At 36.0% G+C, this 27,028-nt stretch overlaps 1 protein-coding gene across 7 annotated transcripts in view; it reads right to left on the reverse strand.

Moving 5' to 3' along the window:
• PBRM1 (polybromo 1) overlaps positions 1-27,028 on the reverse strand; it is a 108,204-nt gene that overhangs the window by 53,342 nt on the left and 27,834 nt on the right. For 5 of the 7 annotated variants that reach the window (XM_087825020.1, XM_087825024.1, XM_087825019.1 and 2 more), the window contains 11 exons: positions 25,618-25,686; positions 22,785-22,883; positions 20,242-20,324; positions 19,203-19,298; positions 18,299-18,390; positions 16,346-16,559; positions 12,579-12,720; positions 11,064-11,161; positions 8,934-8,978; positions 3,142-3,418; positions 671-776 (listed from right to left, as the gene is read on the reverse strand). In XM_087825020.1, the coding sequence (XP_087681146.1) occupies positions 671-776; positions 3,142-3,418; positions 8,934-8,978; positions 11,064-11,161; positions 12,579-12,720; positions 16,346-16,559; positions 18,299-18,390; positions 19,203-19,298; positions 20,242-20,324; positions 22,785-22,883; positions 25,618-25,686 (1,321 nt within the window). The remainder of the gene's footprint in view (positions 1-670; positions 777-3,141; positions 3,419-8,933; positions 8,979-11,063; positions 11,162-12,578; positions 12,721-16,345; positions 16,560-18,298; positions 18,391-19,202; positions 19,299-20,241; positions 20,325-22,784; positions 22,884-25,617; positions 25,687-27,028) is intronic. The other 2 variants (XM_087825021.1, XM_087825023.1) reach the window with 1 other exon arrangement.

The raw sequence follows: 27,028 nt of genomic DNA on the forward strand, positions 1-27,028 counted from the left end.
GTAAAATTCAGTTTACAGTCATTTCATACAAAAAGTAGAATCTGTTTGCTTTTTCCTTTTTGACAAATATAGCTCTAAAAAATATTTGATAATACCACTATCATTTGTTGGTACTTACTTCATTTATTATACGTTTTAATAAGGCAGAAACCTCGTTTAGCCCAATGGTAGTAATTATTTTTGCTGTCTTCTTTTCCCTCAAAGTTTTTAATAAAACCACCATCCACATACCACATTCAAGACAGCTGAGTTAACTTACAGTACAGTAGCTGGACATCTCTACCCTCTCAAATTCTGTCTAGGAGAAGCTGCTGGGATTCATTTTTAATTCTAGTAATCAGCAAACAAACATACAAAAAACAAAATCTGCCACTATACTCTTCCAGGCATCACATGTAAAAAAACACACAACCTATTCTGACTATTTAGCATTTACAAAATGTCCACCATATTCAAGAGAGTAAACACCACTGACATTATATTCTACTCCCACATGCTTTCCCCACAGTTTAGCTACTTAAAATATGGAAGAGAATGCTGGAGAGGAGGGAAGAAACTATGCTGGAGTGCAAGTTCAAATACATTCACCATTTATTAAGTATTGTTTCAGTAAATCAGTAATCTATCCTTGATAGACTAAATGGAATAACAATCTGTGAGGCTGCCTTACTCAGCTTGAGTTTGGGAGAAGCCATGTCATCATCATCAGGCAGTGGGCCCAGCTCTTTCCTTTTATCCTTGAGTAACTTCTCCAGGATGTGTGCATCGTTGTACACCTATATTCCATAAATATATTTAAAATTATTTTTTAAAATACTTCCTATTGAAATATACCACATACCCATACAGAATTTTTAAAAATACAGGATAGAATTGTTTGTAACTAAAGAAATAAAGCTTGAGATTACTACCAAGTAACAAAATCACACCTCTGTGGGGTGGGCCTCAATTGGTTTGTTGTTTAAGCTTTCTAGGTGATTTTAACGTGCAGACATGTATGCTAATGTTTGACAACTACTCTAGTAGAATCACTGCAAGTGTCTCAGAAGTTTAAAACATATTTACATGTGTTTTTTCTTCATAAATCTTTTTCACTGGACCCTCAAAGTGGCACACTTAGCTTAATGAAAATTAAAAATTAAGAATATCTAATAGTTCGAGAGCAGTATCTCAAACACTGCTCTCAAATCTCATGTTAAATGGGATTTAGCATCAGTCTGAGTTTACAGTCTGGAATCTGATCTGTGAAAAGCAACAATCCCTGCTTAGGAGCTCTCTCTGAAGAATGATTGACTGAAGGGTAATACATGTAGCTGAGTACAAGGTCACATACCTAATGGCCCTCCCATTCCTCCCACAGAGGCTCTGTTTTCCCTGTCTGCTGCCAGAGAGGAAGGGCTGAGGGAATGTGACCTCTTTACTTTGGCTACCTCTTAAGGGTGGCTTTTTTCTCTACCAGTGGCAGACAAGTGGCACATTAGCCAATGGTAGTGAGGACAGTGTAAACCCCTACAGCACAGAACCATTTCTTTGCTCACAAGCATCCTACTTTATTTTATATTCAAATGTAACAGCAGAAGAAAGAAAACAATGATTTGAAAATGTTATTTTATTTCTGGGAGATTGAAAATAGATAAAGAAATTTAAAAAGATACTTGCACTCCATCCATGTTAATTATAGCATTACTTACAATAGCCAAGATATGGAAACAACCTAAGTGTATATCAATGGATAAATGGATAAAGAAAATGTGGTGTGTGTACACATACGTGCACGCATGCGCGCACGCGCGCACGCGCGCACACACACACACACACACACAGTAATGCCATTCTTGCCATTTGTGACAGCATGGATGGACCTTTAGGGCATTATGCTAAATGAAATAAGTCAGACAGAAAAAGACAAATACTGTGTGACTTCACTTATATGTGGAACCTAAAAAACAAAATAAATGAACAAACAAAACAGAAACAAACTCATACATACAGAGAACAGATTGGTGGTTGTCAGAGGTGGGAGTATGTGAAATGGGTGAAGGGGGTCAAAAGTTACAAACTTCCACGTATAAAATAAATAAGTCCTGGGGATGTGATGGACAGCATGGTGACTAAAGTTAATAATGCTGTATTGCATATTTGAATGCTGCTTAGAGGAGATATATATATATATACACATATATATATATATATCTTTATTGATTCCAGAGAGAGAGGAACGGAGAGGGAGAGAGATAAAACATCAATGAGAGAGTCATTGATCAGCTGCCTCCTGCACACCTCCCACTGGGGACTGAGCCTGCAACCCGGGCATGTGCCCTGACTGGAAATTGAACTGTGATCTCCTGGATCACAGGGCGATGCTCAACTGCTGAGCCACACTGGCAAGACTAGAGAACAGATCTTAAAAGTCTTCATCACAAGAAATAAATTTTGTAACTACGTATGATGACAAATGTTAACTAGACTTACTGTGGTGATCATTTCGCAATACATACAAATATCAAGTCATTATGTTGCATACATGAAACTAAAACAATGTTATATGTCAACTGTACTTCATGAAATAGAAAAAATATCAAAGAAAGAAGAATTTAGCTTAGCTACACTGATAAAACTGAAAATCAAGATCCCTCATACAAAATCAATTACTTATAGGTGCACTTATGGGATTATTTTCATTCTTACAGAATCATAACATTTTATGAACTATCCTTAAAAAAAATGGCTATTGAGGGTAGTAATAATAATAATAATGAAAGATTTTAATGCCACTGGCTTTCATAAGAGTGCTTATTCAAACAGCAAGCACAATGGTATACACTATCTCATTTAAATCCTATAACCACCTTGATGCATGTACTATTATTATCCCCAACTGACAGATGAGAAAAATGAGGTTTAGAAAAGATAACTCACTTACGAAGGGACTGGCAGAGCAGTATTCAAATCTAGGATGTCATATTATAGAGTATAAACTTTTAACCTTTATAATGTACTGCCTCCCATTTAGAATAATTAAGAAAAGACAAAGTATTAAGCTAGTCACTGAGAATATCTATATCTAGTCTCTCAAAATCTATTATTCTACAAGCACCCAAAAGAAAATGTGTCTACTCCATGATTCCTATACATCCTTACCTGGGAGCCCTCCTCATTATAGTGCCTGGCATTCCGAAACATCAACTTCATGTCTTCTATCATTCCCTCTTCCCCTGCATATTTGTCATTGCGGATGTTATGCTCAATTATTTTCAAGTCCATTGGCTCCAAAATGATTTTATAGTAATCAGGATAGTCCTTTTTGGATGGTTTAACCATAAATAGATCACAAAGTCTTCTGCCTGAACCTGGCTCACGAGCTTCAAGAACAACATTGAATAAGATTTTCATTCGCTGCTTTCTTATGTTCTTTTTACTGTTGAAGGGGGAGGTAGAAAAGGGGAAAAGAGAACAGATTCAGGTTTTTTTTATACAAGGGTGAATGTGAAGTGAAAAAAATTAATCTTGTGGGCAAGTGCTTCATAATGATTATAATTTATTGATTACTTATACCACAAACACAGTAAACATGCTGGAAGCTACAAGCAGTTATTAGAAAAATTTCCAAAATCATTAAAACATAGTGACTATGGTAGGAGCAGCCAATGAACACCAGACAAACCTGTTTAGAATATTCATGAAATGCAATGCCTGAAAAAAGATCTTGTCTGACAGCCAAAGAAAATAAAATCTTATCAATTGAAATGTATTTTTTAGAGCAAATGTGAAATAAAACTGATTCCCTACTGTTATTAGCCGTTCTCACTTAAAAAATACACACACAAAAAACAAACACACACACGAAAGTGTTCTCTCTCTTAACCACAATGAACACCTGCATATCCTGATTATCAGAAAACAAAGTGAGTCTGCCCATCAGATTAGTTTCTATAGTAGGTACAAGTCTCTCTTGCATTTACCCTATCAGGGTTAGTCCCTGCTTCCTTTTTCCATCAGCATTTATTCCACAATCCCAATCTAGCTTAAAGAATAAATGGTCTGTGGTTCATCTGAGCTCCTGAGTAAACTTTCATCCTTGAGTGTGAATCCCTGTCTTGTTCTCCAAATTCCATCAATGAGATATGATGCTAAGAAACAGAAGTGAGTTGGTATGGAACAAAGGCAAGGGACCACAGATTAGAACCTGAGTTAAAAAGGGGCCCATAAGGCCCTGGCCGGTTTGGCTCAGTGGCTGGAGCATCAGCCCTCGAACTAAAGCGTCCTGGGTTAAATTTCAGCCAAGGACACGTAACTCAGTTGCAGGCTCCATGCCAGTTGGGGTGTGAGCAGGAGGCAACAAATCAATGTTTCTCTCTCTTGCTCCCTCCCTTCCACTCTCTCTGAAAAGCAATGGAAAAAATATCCTCAGGTGAGGATTAAAAAAATAAAAGGGGGGTGACCCATAAGAACATATGGGCTAGTCTCCCAATTGTTGAGGAAACTGGCTCAAAGAAGCTAAATGACTTGACCAAGGTGAGCTGTCCAGTGCATTATTAGAACAGATGACCTTCCAATATGATTTCTGGCCCAATGCTTATCTTTCAGGACACTGATAAGGAATTCTAGCCAAACTCAAACCAGCAGTCTCCAAGTGAACAGTAATACAGGTAATAAAAAGAAATGACGGCCCTGGCCAGTGTGGCTCAGTGGTTAGAGTGTCAACTCGAGGACTGAGGGTCATGGGTTTGATTCTCGTACCTGGGTTGCAGGATCGATCCCCAGCCTCTCTTGGAGGGTGTGCAGGAGGCAACCAATCGATGTGTTTCTCTCACATCTATGTTTCTCTCCCCCCCACTCCCTTCTACTTTCTCTAAAAATTAATGGAAAAAACATCCTCAGGTGAGGATTAACAAAACAAAAAATAAAATAAAATGTCTTAGAAATTTGTACTTTCTTAGCATCATGGAGCTATTAGGAGAGAAAAATGATCCCCGTTTCCTAGGGTTGGGATCAGCCTCAGAACCTGTGTCTTCATTCAGGCTGCTCATTTCCCTTGGTGGCCCTGGATCACTCCTGCCATTTCCTCCTCTCAGTATTTTTGTATCTCTATGTCAAATATGTGATTGTTATATGAAGGCAATCTAGAAGAAGTTTCATCTAGTGGAAACTATTTCTCCAAAGAGGCATCCTGGGGCAGTGAAGTGAGAGGAAGAGTTCTCTCAGTCCAGGACTTTAGCAAGTGGATAATGGAAGGGGAACTTGGGACGAAGCTCCAATACCACATCTAGGGAGACATTAGAACACAGATTACTTTAACCTTCAGGAAGCCTCTAAAGAAAATTTTCAGAACCTGAATTTAATATCACAGAATACTGAAAACTACTAAAGTCAGATATGGTTTCTTTAAGATCTCACTTGTGGGTGCTGAACTTCAAAAGGAAGACTCAGGAATTCAATTTTAAACATCTGAGTTTAAAAGATCTTTTCAATAGTCAACTCAGAATGAAATCACTCCTCATTCCAGGAATACCAAGCAGAATAGTTCAATTGAGGCCCTTACCTGGACCAAAAGGAGATCAACTCTATTCACTTCCTAGTTCCAGCACAGCACTCCCAATTACCATTAGGCTTTTCTGTATGAAACTACAAGTATTCTAATTGTGAGTGAGTCTAGGGAAGAATTTTGTGAGATTTTTAAAGAGAAAGAAAAGCTTTTAATTAAATTTTAGGTAAAATGCCAAAAAGTAAAAGAATAGCAAGTGGTCCATTCTCCCAGCTCGAATAACTGACACTAGGCAGTTTTGAATGGAACATACTCAAAATGCAAAATCTAATTGTGTTTAAGAAACTGCTTTAATAACTGAAATTTACTGTGTTTTAAGACATGTATTACTAATAGCATCCTTTCTACATTTGTATCATTCACGATTTAAGAGAGTGACGTGTAACTGGTTTCCATACTCAAAGGCAAGCAAAATTTTTGTTATTAGTGTCACTTGGGATTTTTCCTGAACAAATCCAGTTTTGTTATTTTGTGTACATTTTTCCAAATCCTTAAATTGCCTTTGAGAATGACAACTACTGGCTCACTAGTTTTAATCTGGCTGTCAGAAAACATGCAGAGCTAAATTTCTATTCTTTTATAATAACTATTTAATAGTTATTATATAATAACTTTTATAATACCTATTAGACTAAGTAGCTAGTATATCCGCTTTATGTTCTTCCAATATGGATGCCAAACTTTATTATATCCTTGACTTTTGAAAGTAACTTGAAATACTTTTTGAAATGAGACTATATTACAGAAAGACAGCTACCATATATATTCCCTGTTTGATATTTTCTGGTTACTGTTTTCACTGTCACTTTGCTTTTCAGATTCTTTGTAGACCCCTCTATGCATCCTACCACTCTCCTCAGACCATTAACTGTAAACAGTTTGTTTACTTTTCCCCATTTTGGAAAAAGTGCATAAATTAGATTCCAGACCTTGTAACTGGCCTACTCATTCTTCTTATCTTTATCAGCATTTTGAACATAGTAAAGTAAAATACATCTGAAGGGAGTTCAAAACCAGGGCTGCTTATCATTGTGCACTTAAGGAGATGCCGATTCAGATCACAGACATTGTTATAATAAACATACAATTCTAGAATTTTATAGGAGATGAGCCATAAGGAGTCCTGTGCTAAAATCAGTATCCTACAGCAATTTCCCAACAAATGAAAGTCAAGTGTCTTGAGAAATGGGTGCTTTTTCTAAACTGCACAAAGATCATGAACTGGCAAAGGCTGTGTTCTGAATCCCTGATTTTCCAGGACCTCCTCCATCACCACCCTCCTGACCCCTAAATCAGCCAGAAGCAATGGAATTACTCTCACTTTTTCCTTCTCTTAGTGTATTACCAAGTTTTAGAGGACCTCCATAGCTCTTCTAGATCTGAACTTTCCTTTCAATTTTTCATGCCAAAGTGTTAGTCCTAACTCTCATACTTTGTTGCTGACCACTTTCTCAAATGTCCTTAATTATTCTTTCTCTGAAGCTATTATTTATTATATGTATATGCATACACACACACACACACAGTTCTATTTATAGTTATAGCTAACATTTCTACCTTGTGCCAGAGACTGTGTTAAGGACTATATATATATTCTCACTTACTCCTACAACTCTGACAACCAGGTACAATTATCATCCCAACTTTGCAAATGTAAAAATGGAGATTTAGAGAGGTCAAGTGAATACCTAAGGCCATAAAATGAGTAATCAGCACTGAGACAAATCAGCTGATAATCACCAGAATGCTTTTATCATGTCCTTCCCTTTCTCAAGTTAATGCTTACCAAGAGCCTCTCTAATCAAAGTCTACTCTGTTCATAGGCTTCAAGGTAGCCCAGCATTTAACTCACTGGCCTAGAGCTTTCAGTGGTGCCTGCTTTTAAGCTAAGTAAATCCAAAGGTTCTTTCTTTTACAAGATTTGCTACATTTAATCTTCAAGTCTTCAAGAAATAAAACTTTTCATTCATCTTTTCTAACACATTTTCCCAGACTAGTAACATCTAACTAAAAAAAAAAATGAAATCTACTGACTTCAAAAATTGATGTTAACCAAAACTACTTCCAGAAAATAATCAGCGTCACATTTATTGAGTACTTACTGTATCCAAGCTCAGTTCTAAGGTCTTTAAACATATTAACCAATCAGGCCCTTGCAGCAATCCTATGTAGGTATTGTCATCAATTCCTTGTTCAGATGAGGAAATTGAGGTGAGGCTCTTATCAGAGCTAATAATAACTGAGATTTGAACCTGGGCAGTCAGGCTCTAGAACCTGGGGTTATAACACTACTCCCTGATACCCCACACTTCTATTTCTAATACTACTCAGAGTCAGTGTCATGTACTATGAGTAATATAAAAGAAATACAACCCATGGTCTTTTAAAAAAATACTTCTTCCTAATACTTAAGGTAAGATATTAGGAAGAAGATAATAACAGTAATTTTATAGGATGGACTACATATGGTAGCAACATGCAAATAAGTTTAGAATACTAACTTTCAAGGAAAAACATAGTAGGGAAGTCATATTTCCTAAAGCTATTTGGGCAATCATGAAATATTTCTACACAACTGCACAACTGTGTATCTCATGTAATTATTTTAGTGCATTGCTCCCACATAGTTTCATTTGTTTTTAACCTGCCTCTTTTCTTGGCTTAATAAGTTCCTGACAGGTATAGGTGATGATTAAATGTTCTCCTTTTTGACCTATAAGAACAGAATCTGGTGTTCTGCAAGCAACTGATATTCCGTGAATGCCAGATAGCAAAGGTAAAAATAAAAGCACCACACAATTATTACTAGGACTATAGCATGGCAATTCATAGGCTGTTTTAAAAATCATAAGTAACATGCAAAATAATGGATGCTTTTAAAGAAATAAAACATGGACAAGATCAGAGACTGAGAAAACATGTTCATGCTCAAGAAGCACTAACCCAATGGTACGTATAACACAGACTGACATCACTTGGATTGTCAACATTGATTTTAATTCCTCCACCCTCCCCAATCTGTAAAAGGAACCCCTGAAAGGGAGTTAGCACCCGATTACCCCTGGATGCTGGCAATGCCACCATATTCTCACTCTCCAATTTTTGAGGCAGAAGCACAGCTACAATGATTGGTGAGAGGGCTTGTTGCCCCCAGCCAACCTAGCAACAAATTAAGGCTCCTGAACATATCTAGGCTAACTAATCCTGACTTTATTTACTATCCTTCTAAACCATGCTGCTTTATTTACTCATAAAATAAACTAGCACTCAAATAAAAACCATTATTTCACATGCTTAAGGCTTCGCTTTTCACCTAATCAGTACTACTAACCATGTCACAGAAGCTTACACTTTTAAAAATGTTTATGCATAAAAAAAGACTGCACACCTGGAAAGCCTCCTGAGACCCAACATCTCACTGTCAAGAGTGTTCCTGGGAAAGCAGAAACAAACATTACATGTGAAGAGAAAATAAGCAACATCAGAGGGTCATGTATAAACCAAATATGGTTGAGAAAAAATGGATTTATTCAATCCAAAAGATAAAAGATATTAAGAACACTTGGAACATTTCAACATGGAAGACAGCAGGTAGATTTTTGGGTAGAGGGGTGAGGGAGAAGAATGCACTCCCACAATGAAGAGAACAGAACACATTAATTTTTCTCAGACTTTTTAATATTAAAAAATAAGGCAAAGATAGAATCATACTTGGAAAACTTAGCCCTGACTGCTCTGGACAACCTTAACTTAACTTACTAGGCTGCTGTGTTTGCGTGAATTTTGGAGAAGTCTATTTCTTTCTTTTTTTTTTTTTTTTAGAGAAGTCTATTTCTTATTACTAAAACCTCCTAACAGAACTACCTTCTAAAAGGCTCATTGTGTTATTTTTTTGGTCACAGTCCAAAGTACGGGACTTCTTTCAACCTCTTAACGTCCACTCATGCCTATATTTCATACCTGGGTGTTCTTGTACTGCTTTACCTATGATTTATATTTGTTCTTCTCTTATTTCTGTTTTTCACTTCATTATACAAAACACTTCCTAGGAAATCTTGTTCAGAAAGGGACTTTTGGTCTGAAGTGGGATTTTATTATTTCAAAAATTTAATGCTGTTTTCTTTTTACAGGTTTTAAAGTAATATCTCTTTCATTGAATCTACTTTGGTTGTCCCACAGACTTCATGCCTGGGTTAATGCATCCTTGGAACTGTTTTGTTTTTTAACACTTAACTAGTTTAAAATTTCTCTTTTCATTCAGTGTTGGCACTAATTGTACCATCACTTTTGCCTCCATTACCTTCTTTTGCCTTTTTATCTTTGATTGGTGACTGATCTGGAAAACACGGGTGATGCTGTAGTAGTTATATAATTACACTCAAAGATGTTCTTGATTTGATGTCTCTGATCTGCTTTCACATTTTTCCTCCGTTGTCCCTGGTATAACAAGGAATTAAGAACTTGGAAGGATGAAATTCATAGGCCAATAATGGAGGAGACTCACATCTCAGGGTACACCAATCAATTTAGTTACCATGATGGCATAGACTAGCAAAGTTATTTTCAAAGCTAAAAAAGTTTTCCCAAATCTATTTATAAGAGGATAAGACAGGACAGCTTCTCTTTCCTAAACCACTTTTTAATCCTCTCATCTTAGTGGATCTATTCATGCATGAACAGAATTGTATCAACAGTTACTAAAGACTTCTTCATTCAGCTTTGAATTTGCCAAACCCTGCTATTAGTGATTAGCTTATTCCTTGTCTAAGGTATCCTCCCTGGATTGACTGCTGCTAAAAAGATGGCGAGAGAGTTAAGGCTGAGGGGGAATACAGTATTCCACAAAGAACAAGCCAGAGAAACTCCATGTGGGAGGCATGGACAAAAGAGATGGGTCTTGCATGATTCTTTACAGAAGTCCAGCTTCAGAATCTCCCAGTAAGGTACCCTTCCATAAAACCGGTGAGAGAAAGAAAGGGTTAGGGAAGCTGAGAGAAAAGTTAGAAAGAAAAGAAAACCAAATATCTAGTTTAACATTTTATGAACTACAAGAAGTTATGACTTGGAATTTTATAATCTGACATCAGTAAAATGGCAAATAAAGATCACATTAACAAGAAAAAACAAAGGAGTAAGAGTAATGACTTACTTCATTGCAGTGATAGTACAAAATTTTTTGTAATTCACCATGAAAAATTACCCAAGTGAGATTTACGTGGAACTATTAAAACACCACATTAAAACAAAATAACCAGGACAATAAAAAGAACATGTTTTTCCAACCTATGTAAGTAGTTGTCATTTTTATCTATATCATCTAAGAGCAATATGATACTTGCACAAAAAAGCACTAGTCATATAGTTTAGAAATGAATTCTAAAAGAAAACATGTTATCAAATATTTAAAGCTTATAAAAGAATTCATGCTTGATAGCTTAAAAAACATTTTTCTGTACATATCTAAAACAAAATAAAAAGAAACTGAGAAGATGTCTCTAGTTATGAGAAGAGTGTATACCTTTTTCTTTTGGCACTACTAGTATCTGAAGTGGCTGAAGAAATCATGCTGTCTCCATCCTCAATGTCGTCTCTCCTGGCAAGCTCCTTCTTCTTTGCCTAAAACAGAGCAGATCCTGGGAGTCAAGCTCACTCTGCTGAGCACTCCTAGAATATATGAATATTAAAGAGCTAGACATATCAGATTCACCCAGAGATAAAACCACACATAGGACACATAAAATTGAAGACATTAAACATTTTCAATAACTCAATTTAACAAAAGCCTGCATAACAAAAAAGTAGGTTAAAAGAATGGATCTAGAGGGTTGAGAAATCAACACTACCTAAACTGAATTTAATAGTACAAAGGGCACCGACTTGTTAAAAGCACTGAGGCAAGTTGAGCTGTAGGTGCATCCTGCTCTGGTGGCCATATTTAATTTAAGTAAAGCCAACTCAAAGGTGGCCTTTGGTACCCTTGATTTCTTTTTTTAAATATGTTTTTATTGACTTCAGAGAGAGGAAGGGAGAGGGGGAGAGAGAGAGAGAACATCGATGATGAGAGAGAGTCACTAATCGGCTGCCTCCTGCACACCCCCAACTGGGGATTGAGCCCACAACACGAGCATGTGCTCTGACCGGGAATTGAACCGTGACCTCCTGGTTCACAGGTTGACACTCAACCACTGAGCTATGTCAGCTGGGCTGCGCTTGACTTCTTAAGCAACTGTGTGGCTAAGAAGAAAGTTTAATGTGAGTGGTGAAAGAAGATCTTCTTTTCAGCACATGCATTTTTAAAGACCTCCTGCCAAACACAGCTGAAAGTCAAACCACAGCAGACTTAAGGAATACATATGAAGTACTGAAAAGGAAATACTTGAAATCTATAGCACTGATCATAGTGTTAACCATACAAGATGAAGATTCTACGGGTCATCTAAAATTGTTTTTGCTGCTTCCTTGCTCTGAGATTCATTTTTCAGAAAGATTCTACCAAAAACTGACAAGTAGACACAATTCTTATTTCATATCCATGCCTTTGTCTCAAAACCCCTATATGACCCATACCTCAGACACCCTCCAAGATGTGCTATTGGAAGGATTTGATAAACTCATGGACACTGTACAATGATTAATTAGCTTTAAGATGCTCTTTCTCCTAGGACCAACAATACCTCAAAAGAGACAAAGTCTAGAACCAAAGAAATAAAATCTAACTCATAGAATATCACCTATGACTGGAGGGAAACTTCCTGAGGACCCTAAAATCACTCTGCAGAGACAAATTCCTGTTGCTTCTACTCACAAAACTAACCCAGTCTAAACTATTATTTCTACTTTATATGGTCCTGATAATTCTAAAAAAATATTCAGCAGTACTTATGGTTGAAATAAATGACGTGATCTTGCTGGGGGAAATCATGTATCTTAAAAGAACATTCTCAAAAGGTGTAAAATTATTTGTTATACATACAACTTAGCAAAATTCTTTTAGTTATACATACAAAAACTTAGCAAAACCAAGATATCATACCTGCATGACTTGCTGCAATTTTAGAACTCGCTTGTATATGGCTGAATTGGGAACATTATAGCGTTTGGCATTTTCAAACATCAAATTCAGATCACACTCCAAATGATCCAAAGTTTCATACTCTTGGTTCTTTAGTTTCATTCTGTGGAAGACAAACATGAAAATTATGAAACATCTTTCCTCAAAGTTCAGTGCAAAAATCCTAATAAACACTAGATTGGTATCTTTACTAGTGATACTGATTAGAGGTCTGAAAGTGATATTTTTAAGATATAAAGTAATGAGGCAAAAAGTACCATTATATTTAGGCAACATGACAATTTAAAAATACAAAAAAACAAACTAAAACACTGTAAGAACTAATAAAGGGATCTAGTAAGGTGGTCAATTACAAAGCAAATATACTAGCAAAAATCCTAATGGGAAAATTCTGTTAGTGACTAACATGCAAACCCTAGGAAGAGACAAAAATCAGAAAGGTTTATTATTATTATTTTTTTAATCCTCACCAAAGGATATTTTTTCCATTGCTTTTCAGAGAGAGTAGAAGGGAGAAAGAGAAAAAAACATTGATGTCAATTGGCTGCCTCCTGCACACACCCCAACCAGGGCAGGGATGGAGCCTGCAACTAAGGTATGTGCCCTTGGCCAGAATCAAACCTGGGACCCTTCAGTCCCCAGGGCGATGCTCTAACCACTGAACAAACTGGCTAGGGGTAAAAAATCATGAAGGTTTAAACTACCTTAATAAAGAATCATGGCAATCCTCCCGTTTCTGAAAATTAGAAACCATTCCTGTTCATGAAAGTTAAAGAAAAGAGAAAGTACTGGCAAAGCCATTAAGGAGCATTTAGAGTAACCTATTTACCCCTCAGAGTTGTTATATATAGACAATGAAGAGTGGTCTTAAGATGGTAAATGAAAGGCAGAAATCCTCCAATATAAACATTTGTAACTAATTAAAATTGAAGTTTTAAATTTACTTAAAAGTCTTAAGAATTCTGACATTTCTCTCAGACATTATGGCTATTACTAACACCAACTCTCATGAAGTCCCTGTGCATGTTGTACCAAGTGAAGAGTCATGGTTTGCCCTAACTCTATATGCATTTAGACAGGATAGACTTTTAAACCTATTGATTACAGCACTTGCACTCTTCATCAAAGTCACAAAAACAGTAGTAAGAATCACAATATGTGTAAACAGCTTCACAGAATAAATGTTGAAATTCCAAACTTTTCTCTTAGAATGACATTCCATTATGCATGTAAAGTTTTACTTAAAATTTACCAAAATCATATGCAGATTCCATACAGTGCTTAAAAAGATAGGAATGTTAAAGAACATCTCTGAAATGAAGCAAAAAACAACACTAAGAACAAACTCAGTTCTCAGTACCAGCTTATGCAGCTAGCACCCAGTGTTTCAATTACAGCCTCAGACTTATTTCTGCCAACTCAAAGGGTAATGTGCTGGGTGTTCTCGATACCCACAAAGAACAGAGAACCCACGCTTGTAAATGACAATCTATAATAAATGTGAAATTATTTACCACAATAATGTTTTTTGGGTTTTTGTTTTGTTTTGTTTAAAATATATCTTTATTGATTTCAGAAAGAGGAAAGGAGAGGGAGAGAGATAGAAACATCAATGATGAGAGAGTCATTGATCGAGCCCGCAACCCGGCATGTGCCCTGACCGGGAATCGAACCCCCGATTGCCTGGATCCTAGGTCGATGCTTAACTGCTGACCCACGCCTGGCCGGGCTCCACAATAATGTTTAGGATAGTGGGTTGAGGAAAGAACAGAATGGGAAATAAAAGATGGAGCCACATTGTCCAGCCTCTGCCCACTCTTCATTTTTGTTGCTTTTGATGACACTCAACTATCTTCTTTCTGCCAACAAATCTTCCTAGGACTATGTTGTATAATATAGTAGTGACTAGCCACATGTGGCTATTTAAATCAAAGTTAAATAAAATTTAAAACCTAGTTTCTTAGTTCTACTAACCACATTACAAGTGCTCAACAGTCACATGTAACTAGTAGCTACCATACTGGACAGCACAGATCTAGATTTCTCTGTTGGTTGTTGTAGAGCACAATGGAAGGCAGCCCAGCTCCTGTGAGGCACCACTAGCCCAGCATGTGTCCTTGGAAAGGCAGATTAAGATATCCTAAAAGTTGACCCTTCAGAACCCTAGTGTGCTACCAGCTAGGTCTCAGCCACTTCTTTGTTCCTCATACTCCCCTACCTGTGTGTCATACATCTGTCACAGTAAAGTTTAAAAGGAGAAAAAGGTGAAAAATTATTGACTTGACAAAGGAAGGTTTATATTAGAAAATTCTAACTTGAAAGAAAGTTGTAGGCAAGTGAATGAGCTGGCTGAGGATTTGTTATCTTCTGAACTAAATTAATTAGACTGTTTGAATTTTAAAAAAAAGGCAGCAGAAGATAATAATGACAAAAACTATTCATTAAAAGAGAACCTCTCAACATTTACAAAACTGTCACCATCTTTTCTAAGGTGAAGAGTATAAAAGACAAATTTCTAGGCTATTATAAATGGCAGCCTTAATTTCCATGTTATTTTAAGAGGGACAAATCAGCTAATTTATATATCCTACTTGTGTACAAAACCTCCAAAGTTTGGATTAAATAAAAACACCATAAATCTTACTGATAAAATGATGAAAATAAAAGTTTCAAAAGCAAAATCATAGAACATGCTTATTTAAACAACCTTATTTCCTAGAATCCAGTGAAAACAAGAATTTTAATTCCTACTGTTTGAAAGGTTAGTTATCTGCCATGAAAACATCATGTAAATACCAGCTTAATTTGACCTTGCCCACAGTAAGATATTTTTACCTGCTTCATGCCTCTATCTGGGTATTTTTACCTGCTTCATGCCTCTATATTGCAAAACCTAACCCACATGTGGGAGTTCCAGAACATCATATTTCTTTAATAATATTACTTATTTCCTATTATTTTTAACAATACTGTGGTGGTTTAAGTATTGCCTGGCTGAATCCCCACTGATCACTTTAACATTGTCTAAACAAAAAAGGGAAGCCAACATCAACCATCTTTCAGTTATTGTTTCAGCTAATAAATTCTCTAAGAGTAGTCTAAACTTTTTTGGGGGGGGAGGGGATTCAACTATAGATAAACACTTTAAATACAGATAAATTGTTGTAATTAAAATATCAGTAAAAGGTATAGAAAAATTTTTGTACTTTGTTCACTTATAAGAAAATGAAGTCAGCCCGGCCGGGCGTGGCTCAGGGGTTGAGCGTCGACCTAGGATCCAGGTGATTGGGGTTTGGTTCCCGGTCAGGGCACATGCCCGGGTTGCGGGCTCGATCGGTGACTCTCTCATCATTGATGTTTCTCTCTCTCTCTCCCTCTCCCTTCCTCTCTCTGAAATCAATAAAGATATATTTTAAAAAAGAAAAAGAAGGAAAATGAAGTCAAATTTTAAGCTGCATGACTTTTTATAATCCATAATCTGACACAAAAATGTCTAGCTAGAACACCCTTCATCAATTTGCCTCTTGACCCTTTTACAGAACAAAGAATAAAGTTTTAATTTAATCAAATTTATTTCTCATAATAGGAGCAATATTCAAGCATACTCTAGACATATGAAAAACGTTTTTAATACCTTTAATATCTTTTCCTTTTAGGAAGAAAGATTTATGTGCAGGCTCAGCCACAAGAAAATGAATTTATACCAAGTAATGTAGAAGACATCTTACCTGATCTGTTGTAGTGATATGGGCATTTTAATTTGCTGATAATAATCAGGGTATTTTTTCTTTGAGGGCAAATGCAAAAAAGGTTCAGCAATTAGCTGCCCTTGGTTATTCCGACAGCTCCTAACTGTGTCATAAAGCTGATAAAAAGGATTTGAAACATCCATAAATGAAGTAATGCTCTCTGCTTCCGACTCTCCTTCTTCATAACGTGCAGCTAGAAAGACAAAAAAGGTATTTATAAGAAAAAAAACTTTACTCTGAAAAGCTCTTTTACCAACCTTCCAGGTTAAGCTATATGTTTAAGAATACTTTAAAATAATAATCTCTACCCTTCACTAAGGATGATGTTAGTAATGCTTAATATAATTGTATGTTTACTTAGAGAAATGTTATACAGAAATAGATTAAAATGTTACATAATAAATTTGCTATTTTTAAAAGGTTACAAAATAATTTCTCTTTTTAAATGTGCCTTCTTCACAGAATCCTTGCTCTGTATGCTTGGCCAAGAAAAGGAACAAGTAGCCTCTAAGATGGTTCTCAGAGCTGAAATGTAAAAGCTACCACTAAAATTCTTAAAAGAAAATGTAGGTGTAAATCTTCGTGGTGTTGGATTCGGTAACTGATTGACAACTACTCAGTTTTTCTTAGTAACTGAAGTGACTAAATAATAATCCTTTTGTGACAACAGTACTATTTATTATTAAAAAAGCAAATAATTTTTAGGAATTATGTAAATAGGGTGCTTTTCCTTCAACTTGTTATATTACTATAAAGTTAATGAAGTAACCAAATGCTAGAAGCAAACCTAAACATAACAGGTGTGTCACTTTTAAAGTAAGCAAAAAACAAAGCTAATGAAAAGATAAATTTTCTTTTGATTTTTGTAAGACTAGGCCTAATTTAAATTTAAAAAAAATTTAATTCTGTAGATAATTATAAAAAATTAAATTCATGTCCTAACCAGTTTGGCTCAGTGGTTAGAGGGTCAGCCTCCAAACTGAAGGGCCCAGGGTTCGATTCTAGCCAAGGGCACATGCCTCAATTGTGCACTGGATTACTAGCCCGGTTGGACACATGTGGGTGGCAACCAGTTGATGTGTGTCTCTCACACTGATGTTTCTCTCTCTCTCCCTTCCACTCTCTGAAAAGCAACGGAAAAAATATCCTCAAGTGAGAATTAAAAACAATTTTTAAAAAAGTTAAATTCATACTATTAAGTAGTCTACAGTAATTATGAAATGTTAATAGAAGATTTAGTACAAAATAACATACAGCTGGAAAAATCTGTTCTATCACACCTGATTAAAAAATCAAAAGATATGCCACAATAACTTCATGAAACAAATTTTATCTTTACATATAAAAAAATATCTGCAGTAAAATAAATATTATATCACACTTAAGAGAAAGACAATGAAATCAAATATATCTCTATAGCTGTTCTTCAGGTTGCTATTTAACAAACTGTGTGCTTTTTACATGGATCGTTAGTGCTCAATGCCCTTTGTTGGACTTGTTTAAATGACAATTTACTGTGCTGCTCTGATTATAATTTACATCTATCTTAAAGTAATAAACTGTAGCCAAGAAAAAATTATAGCGTACTGAAACTATAAATCAGTAACCTGGAAATCTAAGATGATGTGAATGTTTTCCTGGGATTACCTGATGTTGTTACTAGTCTCACTATCACAGGTTTGAAACCAGGACCTGCTAAGGCTATCAAACTAACTGTTTTGAAAGAAATATTTATTTACTCAAATACAAACTTTAGCACAAAATAAGGCAATAAGCTTTTGATAAGTTTGCCAAAGAGTGAAATCAAAATGCCACAAAATAGCATGTACTTCAAAACTGACAAACTCTCAGCCAGACCACAGTCATTGCAATTTTCCTTAACCAGAAGGGCCCACTGAAAAGGCACTGAACTAGTCACAACCTAATGCCTACCAGCTAAAGCAGCATCCTCTTCACTTTCTGAGCCATACTGAAGTGCCATGGTAATTGCTGATAAACGACCCCCTTGGACCGCTCTTTTATTACTACAAAGAAAAACAAACAATTAGAAGACATGGAAAGACATTATAGTAATTTGGTTACTTTACAGAAAATAGGAACTGCTAACAAAGCATTCAAAGAAAAAGAATTGCTATACAACTGCCTCCTCAATTTATCTTTGTACTTTTATATTTCCCATAATCAATTTTATCCAGTACCAATTTTTTTCTTTTAGAAAAGAGGGAGTGGTGTTAGAAAGCCTAAAATAGGCTACCTGCAATTTGTTTTTAACATAAATGCAACACTATTCCCTTTTTTATGAAAAATATTCATTCATAATTACTGGTTAATTCTCTTTTAAGATGCTCATATTTTACAATGAACATAAATTCTATTATGAACACAAAACCTTTTAGATTTTACCACACATTTTACTGGTAATATTAAACATACCAGAAAAACTTCACTTAAACATTTTCTAAGAGGTGAAGTCAGGCCTACTTAAGTACCTCAACCTTTTTTTTTTTTTTTAATTGATTTTAGAGAGAGAGGAAGAGGAAGGGAGAAAGAGAGGAACATCAACTTGTTGTTCCACTCACCGGTTGATTTTGGCCTGTGCCCTGACTGGGGATCAAACCTATAACTTTGGTGTTTCAGGATGATGCTCTAACCAGCTGAGCTACCCAGCCAGGGAAGTACCTCAACCTTTCACATAAGGTATTAGATAACAAATTCTCATAATAACCCAACTATCCCCAAAAATATTACTTCAAGATAGCCATCAAACAAACACTAGTATGCCTATCCTCATAAACATGGGTCAGCTCTCGGACTAAACACACTCATTCTTTCTCACCGGTAATACTTGCTAGTGGGATTTCTCTCGTCACCAAGGCTGCCTTTACTGTGCGTGGAACCTGTCAGCCTGGCTGCAGCCAAATTTGATGAAGTCCTATCCAGAGATAAGATAAAAAAAAAACTCAGAAAACTGACAGCTAATATCAGAATGCTGGGTAAAGAAAAGGAAACAACCATTTTCTTCTTTTCTAAAAAGAAATGCTCAAATACTTTTGAGCCTCTACTGTGCAGCAGGCTTTGCTCCAAAACCTGGGGAATGGACTATGGCTGGTACTAGAGCTTATGGTCACTAAAATGATCACAGGATCTGGCAACAAAGCAAATATCAGGGTCAGAAGAAAGCTTTGAAAGTAGCCACTCAACCTTCCCATTTCAGGTAGAAAGAAACAGAATCCCAGAAGTAAGATTTGTTCAAAGTCATAGTCCTAGCACAAAGAAAGGCCAAGATAGAATGAGACTTTAGGTCTTCTAACACCTGGCTAAATACTCTTACTGTATATATAAACATCTACTAACATACATTATATGCAAATATAAAATTACCTGTACTATAGTATACGTCATGTGTATAACATATATACAAATACAACTATACATGCTACATATACATAAAAATAAAAGCATATAGTGATGCTAAGTCTTAAAAACTGTTTCCTTTTTAAATAAAGCCCTTCAGCTACAAAGAAGGTGATGGGTAAGAGTTATACCTACTCTCTTCAGAATCACATTATAAACTGTAAATATAATCTTGAAATGCAAAATATTTCTTGTTTTCTATGGTACTGATTTCATTAGCTAGAAAATTTGGCAAATAATAAAAGCACAAGTATTTTAGACATTTTTTAAAATTGAATTTTTAGAGAGAAAGGGAGAGGGAGAGAGAGAAACATCAATGTGAGAGAGAAATATGGATCGAGCCCAAAACCTGGCTATGTGCCCTGACCGGGAATCGAACAGGTGACCTTTCAGGGCACGGGACAACGCTCACCAACTGAACCACACAAGCCAGGGCGGATTTTGGACATTTTTAAACCTACCTCATTCGAAGGCTTGACTTAGCCATTTCATGTTCAATTTCTGCCTTTTTCATATAAAATATTTTTTTAATAGAATTTGCATCCTGTCAAGACAAAATTAGTTGTCTCACAAAACGTATAAAAAAAGGACAGTTTAAAATGCTCTCAGTCATGCACTGGACACTTTCTATGGCACTCCTTCCATTTGGAGTAGCCTTCTGTTCAACAGCCACAAAGCTGCATCCTCTAACCTTTCCACAAGCTTCCAAAATATCTTCATAATTAAATGTTTAAAAAAACCTCCCAGATTTTCACAATTATTCAAGTAACAAACAGACAAAGATCTAATGATGAACAAGGAAAAACAGTGGTGAAAATACAATGAACTCTGTGTACAATGACTTAAAATTGAAACAAAAATACACTTCTAAGATTAAAGACTATGCACTTAAACTTAGAATGAATATACTGGCTTAAATTAATAGCCTACTAATATATCAAACCAAAGTTTCCCTTCTATCTATAATTTAGTTTAGGGAAATTAATCACACCAAAAAGTAAAGTTCTTAACTGCATCAACAATTGGTAGTATACAATTAAAATGTCAAATCAAGGACTAAGAATACAAGGACTACATAATTCATTCCTGATAATCACTCAATGTTTCTTCAAAGATGAAAAAATAAAAGTTAAAATTAACTATCAAAAGTTAGTATTGATTATGTTTGAATCAGCACTCTGAAAGTCTAAATATTTTACACCCATAAGATTTTCTGAACATCCTGTGCTAAATTCTCAATGATAATATTATTAATTAAAGAAATTTCTACAAACAACTCTTCATTATAGGACTATAAAGCTTCCACAAGAGAACTGCAAAGCAATGAAACAGTCATTTTACACTGTGTATTTATTATACTACAAAGATTGCTTTTTATATGTATGAGGTTTAAATGCAGAAACTAAATCAGTATTTAACTAAAAATGTGGACCAAAACCAAACCTTGTCTCGCATAAAGATAGACATATATACAAATGGAATAGAACTGAATCCAGAAATAAAACCATACATATATAGTCAGTTGATTTTCAACAAGGGTATCAAGACAATTCAATGGGGGAAAGAATAGTCTTTTCAACATAAGGTACAAGGACAAATGATTATCCCATGTCAAAGAATGAATGTAGATTCCTACCTAATACCTACCTCGTGTTTCAAAAATTAATTAAAAATGGATCAATGACCTAAATGTAAAAGCTAAAACTATAAAATTCTTAGATGAAAACATAGGTGTTAATCTTTGTGATCTTGAATGAGATAATGGTTTCTTCCTTTTTTTTTGTTTTAATCCCAGACCGACTTAATTTTTCTCAGTATTATTTTGTATTAGTTTCAGGTGTATAGCATAGGGTTAGATAATCATACACTTTCCAAAGTGTTCTCCCCAATATTTCCAGTACCCACCTGGCACCATACGTAGTTATTACAATACTAGTAATGGATTCTTGATAAGACACTAAAAGCACAAATAACCAAAGAAAAAAACAAACTGGACTTACCAAAATTAAAAATGTTTGTGCATCAAAGGACACGCTATTATAAAAGTGAAAAGACAATCCATAGAATAGGAGAAAATATTTGTGAATCATATAACTGGTCCAGATTATCTAAAAAAACTCTTAACTCAACAATAAAAACATAGGTAACCCAATTAAAAAAATAGACTAAGGATCTGAATAGACACTTTTTCAAAAAAATGTATGAATGGCACTTGAAAAGATGTTCACATCATCAATCACTAGGGAAATGCCAATTAAAACCACAATGAGATACTTCACATCCACTAGGATGGCTATAATAAAAACAAAAACAAAAAACAAATGTTCTTGAAGATGAAGAAATTTCACTTCCACATGGCCAGTAGGAATGTAAAATGGTGCAGCTGCTTTGGAAAACAATTTGGTGGTTAATCAAAGTTACTATATAGTTACAATGTGGCCCAGCTATTCCATTCCTAGGTATATAACCATGAAAAATGAAAACATATCCACATAAAAACTTATACATGAATGTTCATAGCAGCATTATTTATAATAGCCAAAAAAGTAGAAATAACCCAAATGTCTAGCAACTGATGAATGGGTAAATAACACATGGTGTATACGTATAATAGAATATTATTCAGCAGTGAAAAGAATGAAGTACTTACACATGTTACAACATGTATACCTTGAAAACATTATGCTAAGTGAAAAAAGAGTCACAAAGGACTACATATTATGATTCCATTTATATGAAATGTCCAGAACAGGAAAACTCACAGAGACAGAAAGTAGACTGGTGGTTGCCTAGGGCTGGGGAGGTTGGGGAAATGGATATTGACCACTGACTGGTGATGGCTGCACAACTCTGTGAATATACTAAAAGCTGTTAAATTGTATTCTTTGGGTAAAGTGTATGATATGTGAATTTTATCTCAATAAAGTTGGTATATAAAAATTACTACCTCTAAATTAAAGTATCTACTCTTATCAATAAAAACAACAATAACAAAAATACTAACCTTGAATACTTGAGAACCAGGCTCATTATAAGTTTTGGCATTTTTTGCTAGGAGATCTATATCTTTGGCCATTGCATGAATACTCTTGTAGCTTCCATTCTATAGTAAACAACAAAATATACAAGTTCCTCTTATTGAAAGTTCATCAGTATGACCTTTTAAAGAAAAGAACTCCACATATTTTTAACTTGTCACCATGTTCCAAAACTTTATTGGAAAGTACACATGAACACAATGTAAAGTCATTTTCTCTTTTATAATTTATTAATATTGTCCATTTACAAACTTGTTTTTGAGATAACAAAACCAGAGCTAAATTATTCTCATAAAAACAACTTACAATTTCTTAAAAACTCAAGTAAGGTAAAAGTTGTTTTACTTAGCGAACGCATAGTGTCTACTTAGGTGCCAAGCACTGTTCTAAGTGCTTCATTAATACTAATGAAGGTGGACTTAACAGTATAAAGTAAAACTCCTCTAGTTTAATGGACCACTTCTGATAAAATAAAAGGTCAGTCTAGCACAGATGTTAATATTTTGTGAGTACCCCATCTTACAGCTTATTCAATCCAAAATAACCCAGGAGACTCATAATTGCCTCAATTTACAGAGGAAAGTAAGGAGGGAGACATTCTAGTCAAAAGGTACACATGAGAAGGAGACAAATGAACAAACACCTTCTAGAGATATTGAGGAAACCAAATAAAGGAGAATGGAGGGTGGGGAAGGGTAGAACCATGAGCACAGGCTGCATAGGTAGAGTAGGGAAAATGAGGCAGAGACCAAAGAGCCAGGCAAAGGAGAGGAGCTGGATATTTGCCATGTAGAGATACCCAACATCTGAGCACCCTTTTTATTTGGAGGAAATCCCAGCACAGGTGGTAGGGAAGGACCTACCTTTCACAACAGAGGTTAAAAGTGGGCAGATGGTGGCTTTGCCAGCAGCTTGGCAGCCAGGGCAAGAGGAAATAATTCATGCTTGAGTCTTGAGGGACTAAAAAGACAACAGCAAGGGAATGGAAGGAATGCATTCCTAACTCCTGCAGGAGAGTAGAGTCTAGGAATGGAGCAGCAGGTGTCCGGGATCACAGTGGCAAATGACAATGGTAACAGCAATGGCACCACAAAGAGACTGTGTATGACCTCAGCTGTGCCATGACAGCCTTGAGTTCTATTTCCCATAGTTCTCCCATCTTCCTTCTCAATGATTCCATGAATTATCCAATACCCTTTTCATGGATTCCCTTTACTAGTAATAAGTCTCTGGGTAGTGGAATAGCAGGAAGAAAGCTAGGGTCAGGAAGCAATATGCAGAAAAGACTAGACAGCCTTTCATCAGAGAGGGAGGAAAGATTATTATAATTATTCAGACATAGGGAGGTTCTTGATTAGGATGATGGTGAAAGGAGCTGCTTCTGTGGGGCTTTTGGAAAGAAAAAGGAAACAAGGTGAGAGGTGACAGAGGGAAGACTGGGGCTGAGGTAGGGGTGTTTGAAGATCCAATTTGATTTTCAGTATTATGAAAACATCTTGCCCCTAGATAGGTGTTAGGAACCCCAGGGATTTAGGTTCTAGGAGACTGTCACTCCCACTAGCACCTATTAGGTTGCCTGAAAAACCGGGTGATACATTAGGGAATCTGTATTGTAACATTCAGTGTAAATGTTTCTATGGTGCCAATAATTACTACCCTGTTATTCTTTCCTACTTTTGGAATTAAAAGCCAAGGAAGTTTCTCCCTCTTGGCAAATCATTGTGCTTTCAGACTCATTTCTCAATGATGCCATAAAACACATATAATTTTCCTTTTTGCTTTATCTGCTAGGAGCCCCAAACCCTCCTTACCCTGGGAGGATCAGTCACTCACATTGACCAAGGCCACATCTCATAGGTGCTCTGGGAGATGCTTCACATACATTATCACCAACCTCTACAACTGTGAAGCAGTAATACTACACTCAGCATACAGCAGAGGAAGCAGGCAGATAGCCCGACCAAAGTGACGTAGCTAATAAGAAGCAGAGCTATGAAAATAGCCCATGTCAGTCTAAACTCTAAAAACTAGATTTCTGGTATAATTTACTTCATTTTTCCTATACTTTCCTTAACCTATGATCACTAAATTTTCATTCTCATTCATTTTCATTCACTCAATATTTACTCTGTGGAGAGGAAGTAACAGTGTAGGGGTTAAGAGCACAGACTTTGGAGCCAGGCTGCCTGGATTCAAATCCTAACTCTTCTCCTTACTAGCTGATGACTCAGGCAAGTGACTTACCGTCTCCGTGCTTCAGTTTTCTCATCTCTAAAATGCAGTTGTAAGAATTAATACATATAAAGCACATAAAATACAGCAGGCACCTAGCAATTCCAGGTGCCTGTTGCTGCTGGGATACATGGAAGAGGGCACTCAAAGAGAACAAAGTCTCTATTTTCACTGACCTTAAACACTGACAATCTGTTGTAATTTTTATTCTGAGATTTCCTAAAACTATTTGGAAACAGATAAAAATAAACAACAAAGCTTTTATTGCTAATGTACTTTTCACAATTAAAAATGTCCACGACCAATGCTTTTTAATTATTGTCCTAAGAGCAAGATGTAATATGTCAGTGAAAATTTTACTTTCCTCCCTACAGGAAAAATGCAAAAGGGATGCTAAGCTGCCTCCTCCAAAACTATAATCAGTAACTCCACTCTTATTTGTTTACATTACATTAATGAAATACCCTTACAGAGACATTTGCTTCTCTGTTTTCTAAAAGCCAGTAAGAAAGACCACTGGCTAATCTACCCTAAACCACATATAATTACATATGTTCATCTTCATACCTGTATCCTCTGGGCAATGGTCTTGAGATCTATAGGTTCCTTAATTATTGCATAATAGTCTGGATATTGCTGAAAGACAAAAAGCCAGGCATGCTTAATAGGTGAAAGTATTCAGCTAATGAGAAAACAAGGAAGCACACTGATATTGACAATCTTAATCAATTGAGCAGCTTTGAGAGATTCAAAACTAAAGACACAGCTGCTCAGTATATTGTTTGTTATAGTTAAAGCAGAAAGAATTTGAGTTTAACATTTTTTTTTTTTTAACATATCTTTATCGATTTCATAGAGAGAAAAGGAGAGGGATAGAGAGACAGAAACATCAATGATGAGAGAGTCATTGATCGGCTGCCTCCTGCAGGCCCCTGACTGGGAACCAAGCCCGCAACCCAGGCATATGCCCTGACTGGGAATCGAACCCCGATCGTCTGGATCCTGGGTCAATGCTCAACCGCTGAGCCACACCCGGCTGGGCTGAGTTTAACATTCTTCATGAACCACCCAACAACATGTAGGAGTTTATAGATAGTATTTGGTAATTATCATTATACAAATAATACACCACCACTTAATGTTTTAAAAAATTCTAAATTCACAGAATCACACGAATTAAATTTAAGGTCCTAAGTTATCAATGTCTAGAAATTAAGTAGAGGAATGTTTTTGAAGAACTTATTATAAGCTCTCTTAATTTTGCAATCTAAATAATACAATTATATCTCATTTCATATAAAATTCTTAAGGATCTATAAGAAGTCAGGCTGCAAGAATTGTTAGTTTCACATTTAACTTAATTCTTACACACTATAAATGAAACTACGTTCAATAAACGAAGCAAAGTTCTGTTTTCTTATCAAATATTAGCTTATCAAAATATTTAAAATTATACATGTTAGAGGAACGTCCTTGAAGGGTTTCACAAAGCCTACAGTGCATGCACTGCCCTGAGCCTTTCCTACAGGTTATGTTCCTTAGAGGAAATAACTGAAGTTGACCAAAATTCAAAAGTTGGTCTCAGGTGAGAGAGGTGTCAGAGGAAGTTAGATTGTGCTCTCCAGGCTCTTCCTACCTGTTCAAATCTTGGAGCCCAAACAACAACAAAAAGCAGAAGGCCACAGCTTTCACTCAATTACTAGGCTGAAGGGATGATCTCAGTGATGTTTTACCTTATCAGATCCTTCTGCTTACCCCTCTATTTTCTTAACCTTACTACTCCTCCTTTCTTTGCTTGGATCAAACCCCTTTCCTGTTCACTCTCTTCACCAATTCTACTTGTGAGAAACAGTTTAGCCCTGGCCAGTTTTGCTCAGTGGTTAGAGCATCAGCCCTCAGACTGAAGGGTCCCAGGTTTGATTCCAGCCAAGGGCAAGTACCATGGTTGCAGGCTCAATCCCCTGCCCAGTCAGGGTGC

The sequence above is a fragment of the Miniopterus natalensis genome, chromosome 15 (genome assembly GCF_054644295.1).
Source record: "Miniopterus natalensis isolate mMinNat1 chromosome 15, mMinNat1.hap1, whole genome shotgun sequence".
Lineage (NCBI taxonomy): Eukaryota > Metazoa > Chordata > Mammalia > Chiroptera > Miniopteridae > Miniopterus > Miniopterus natalensis.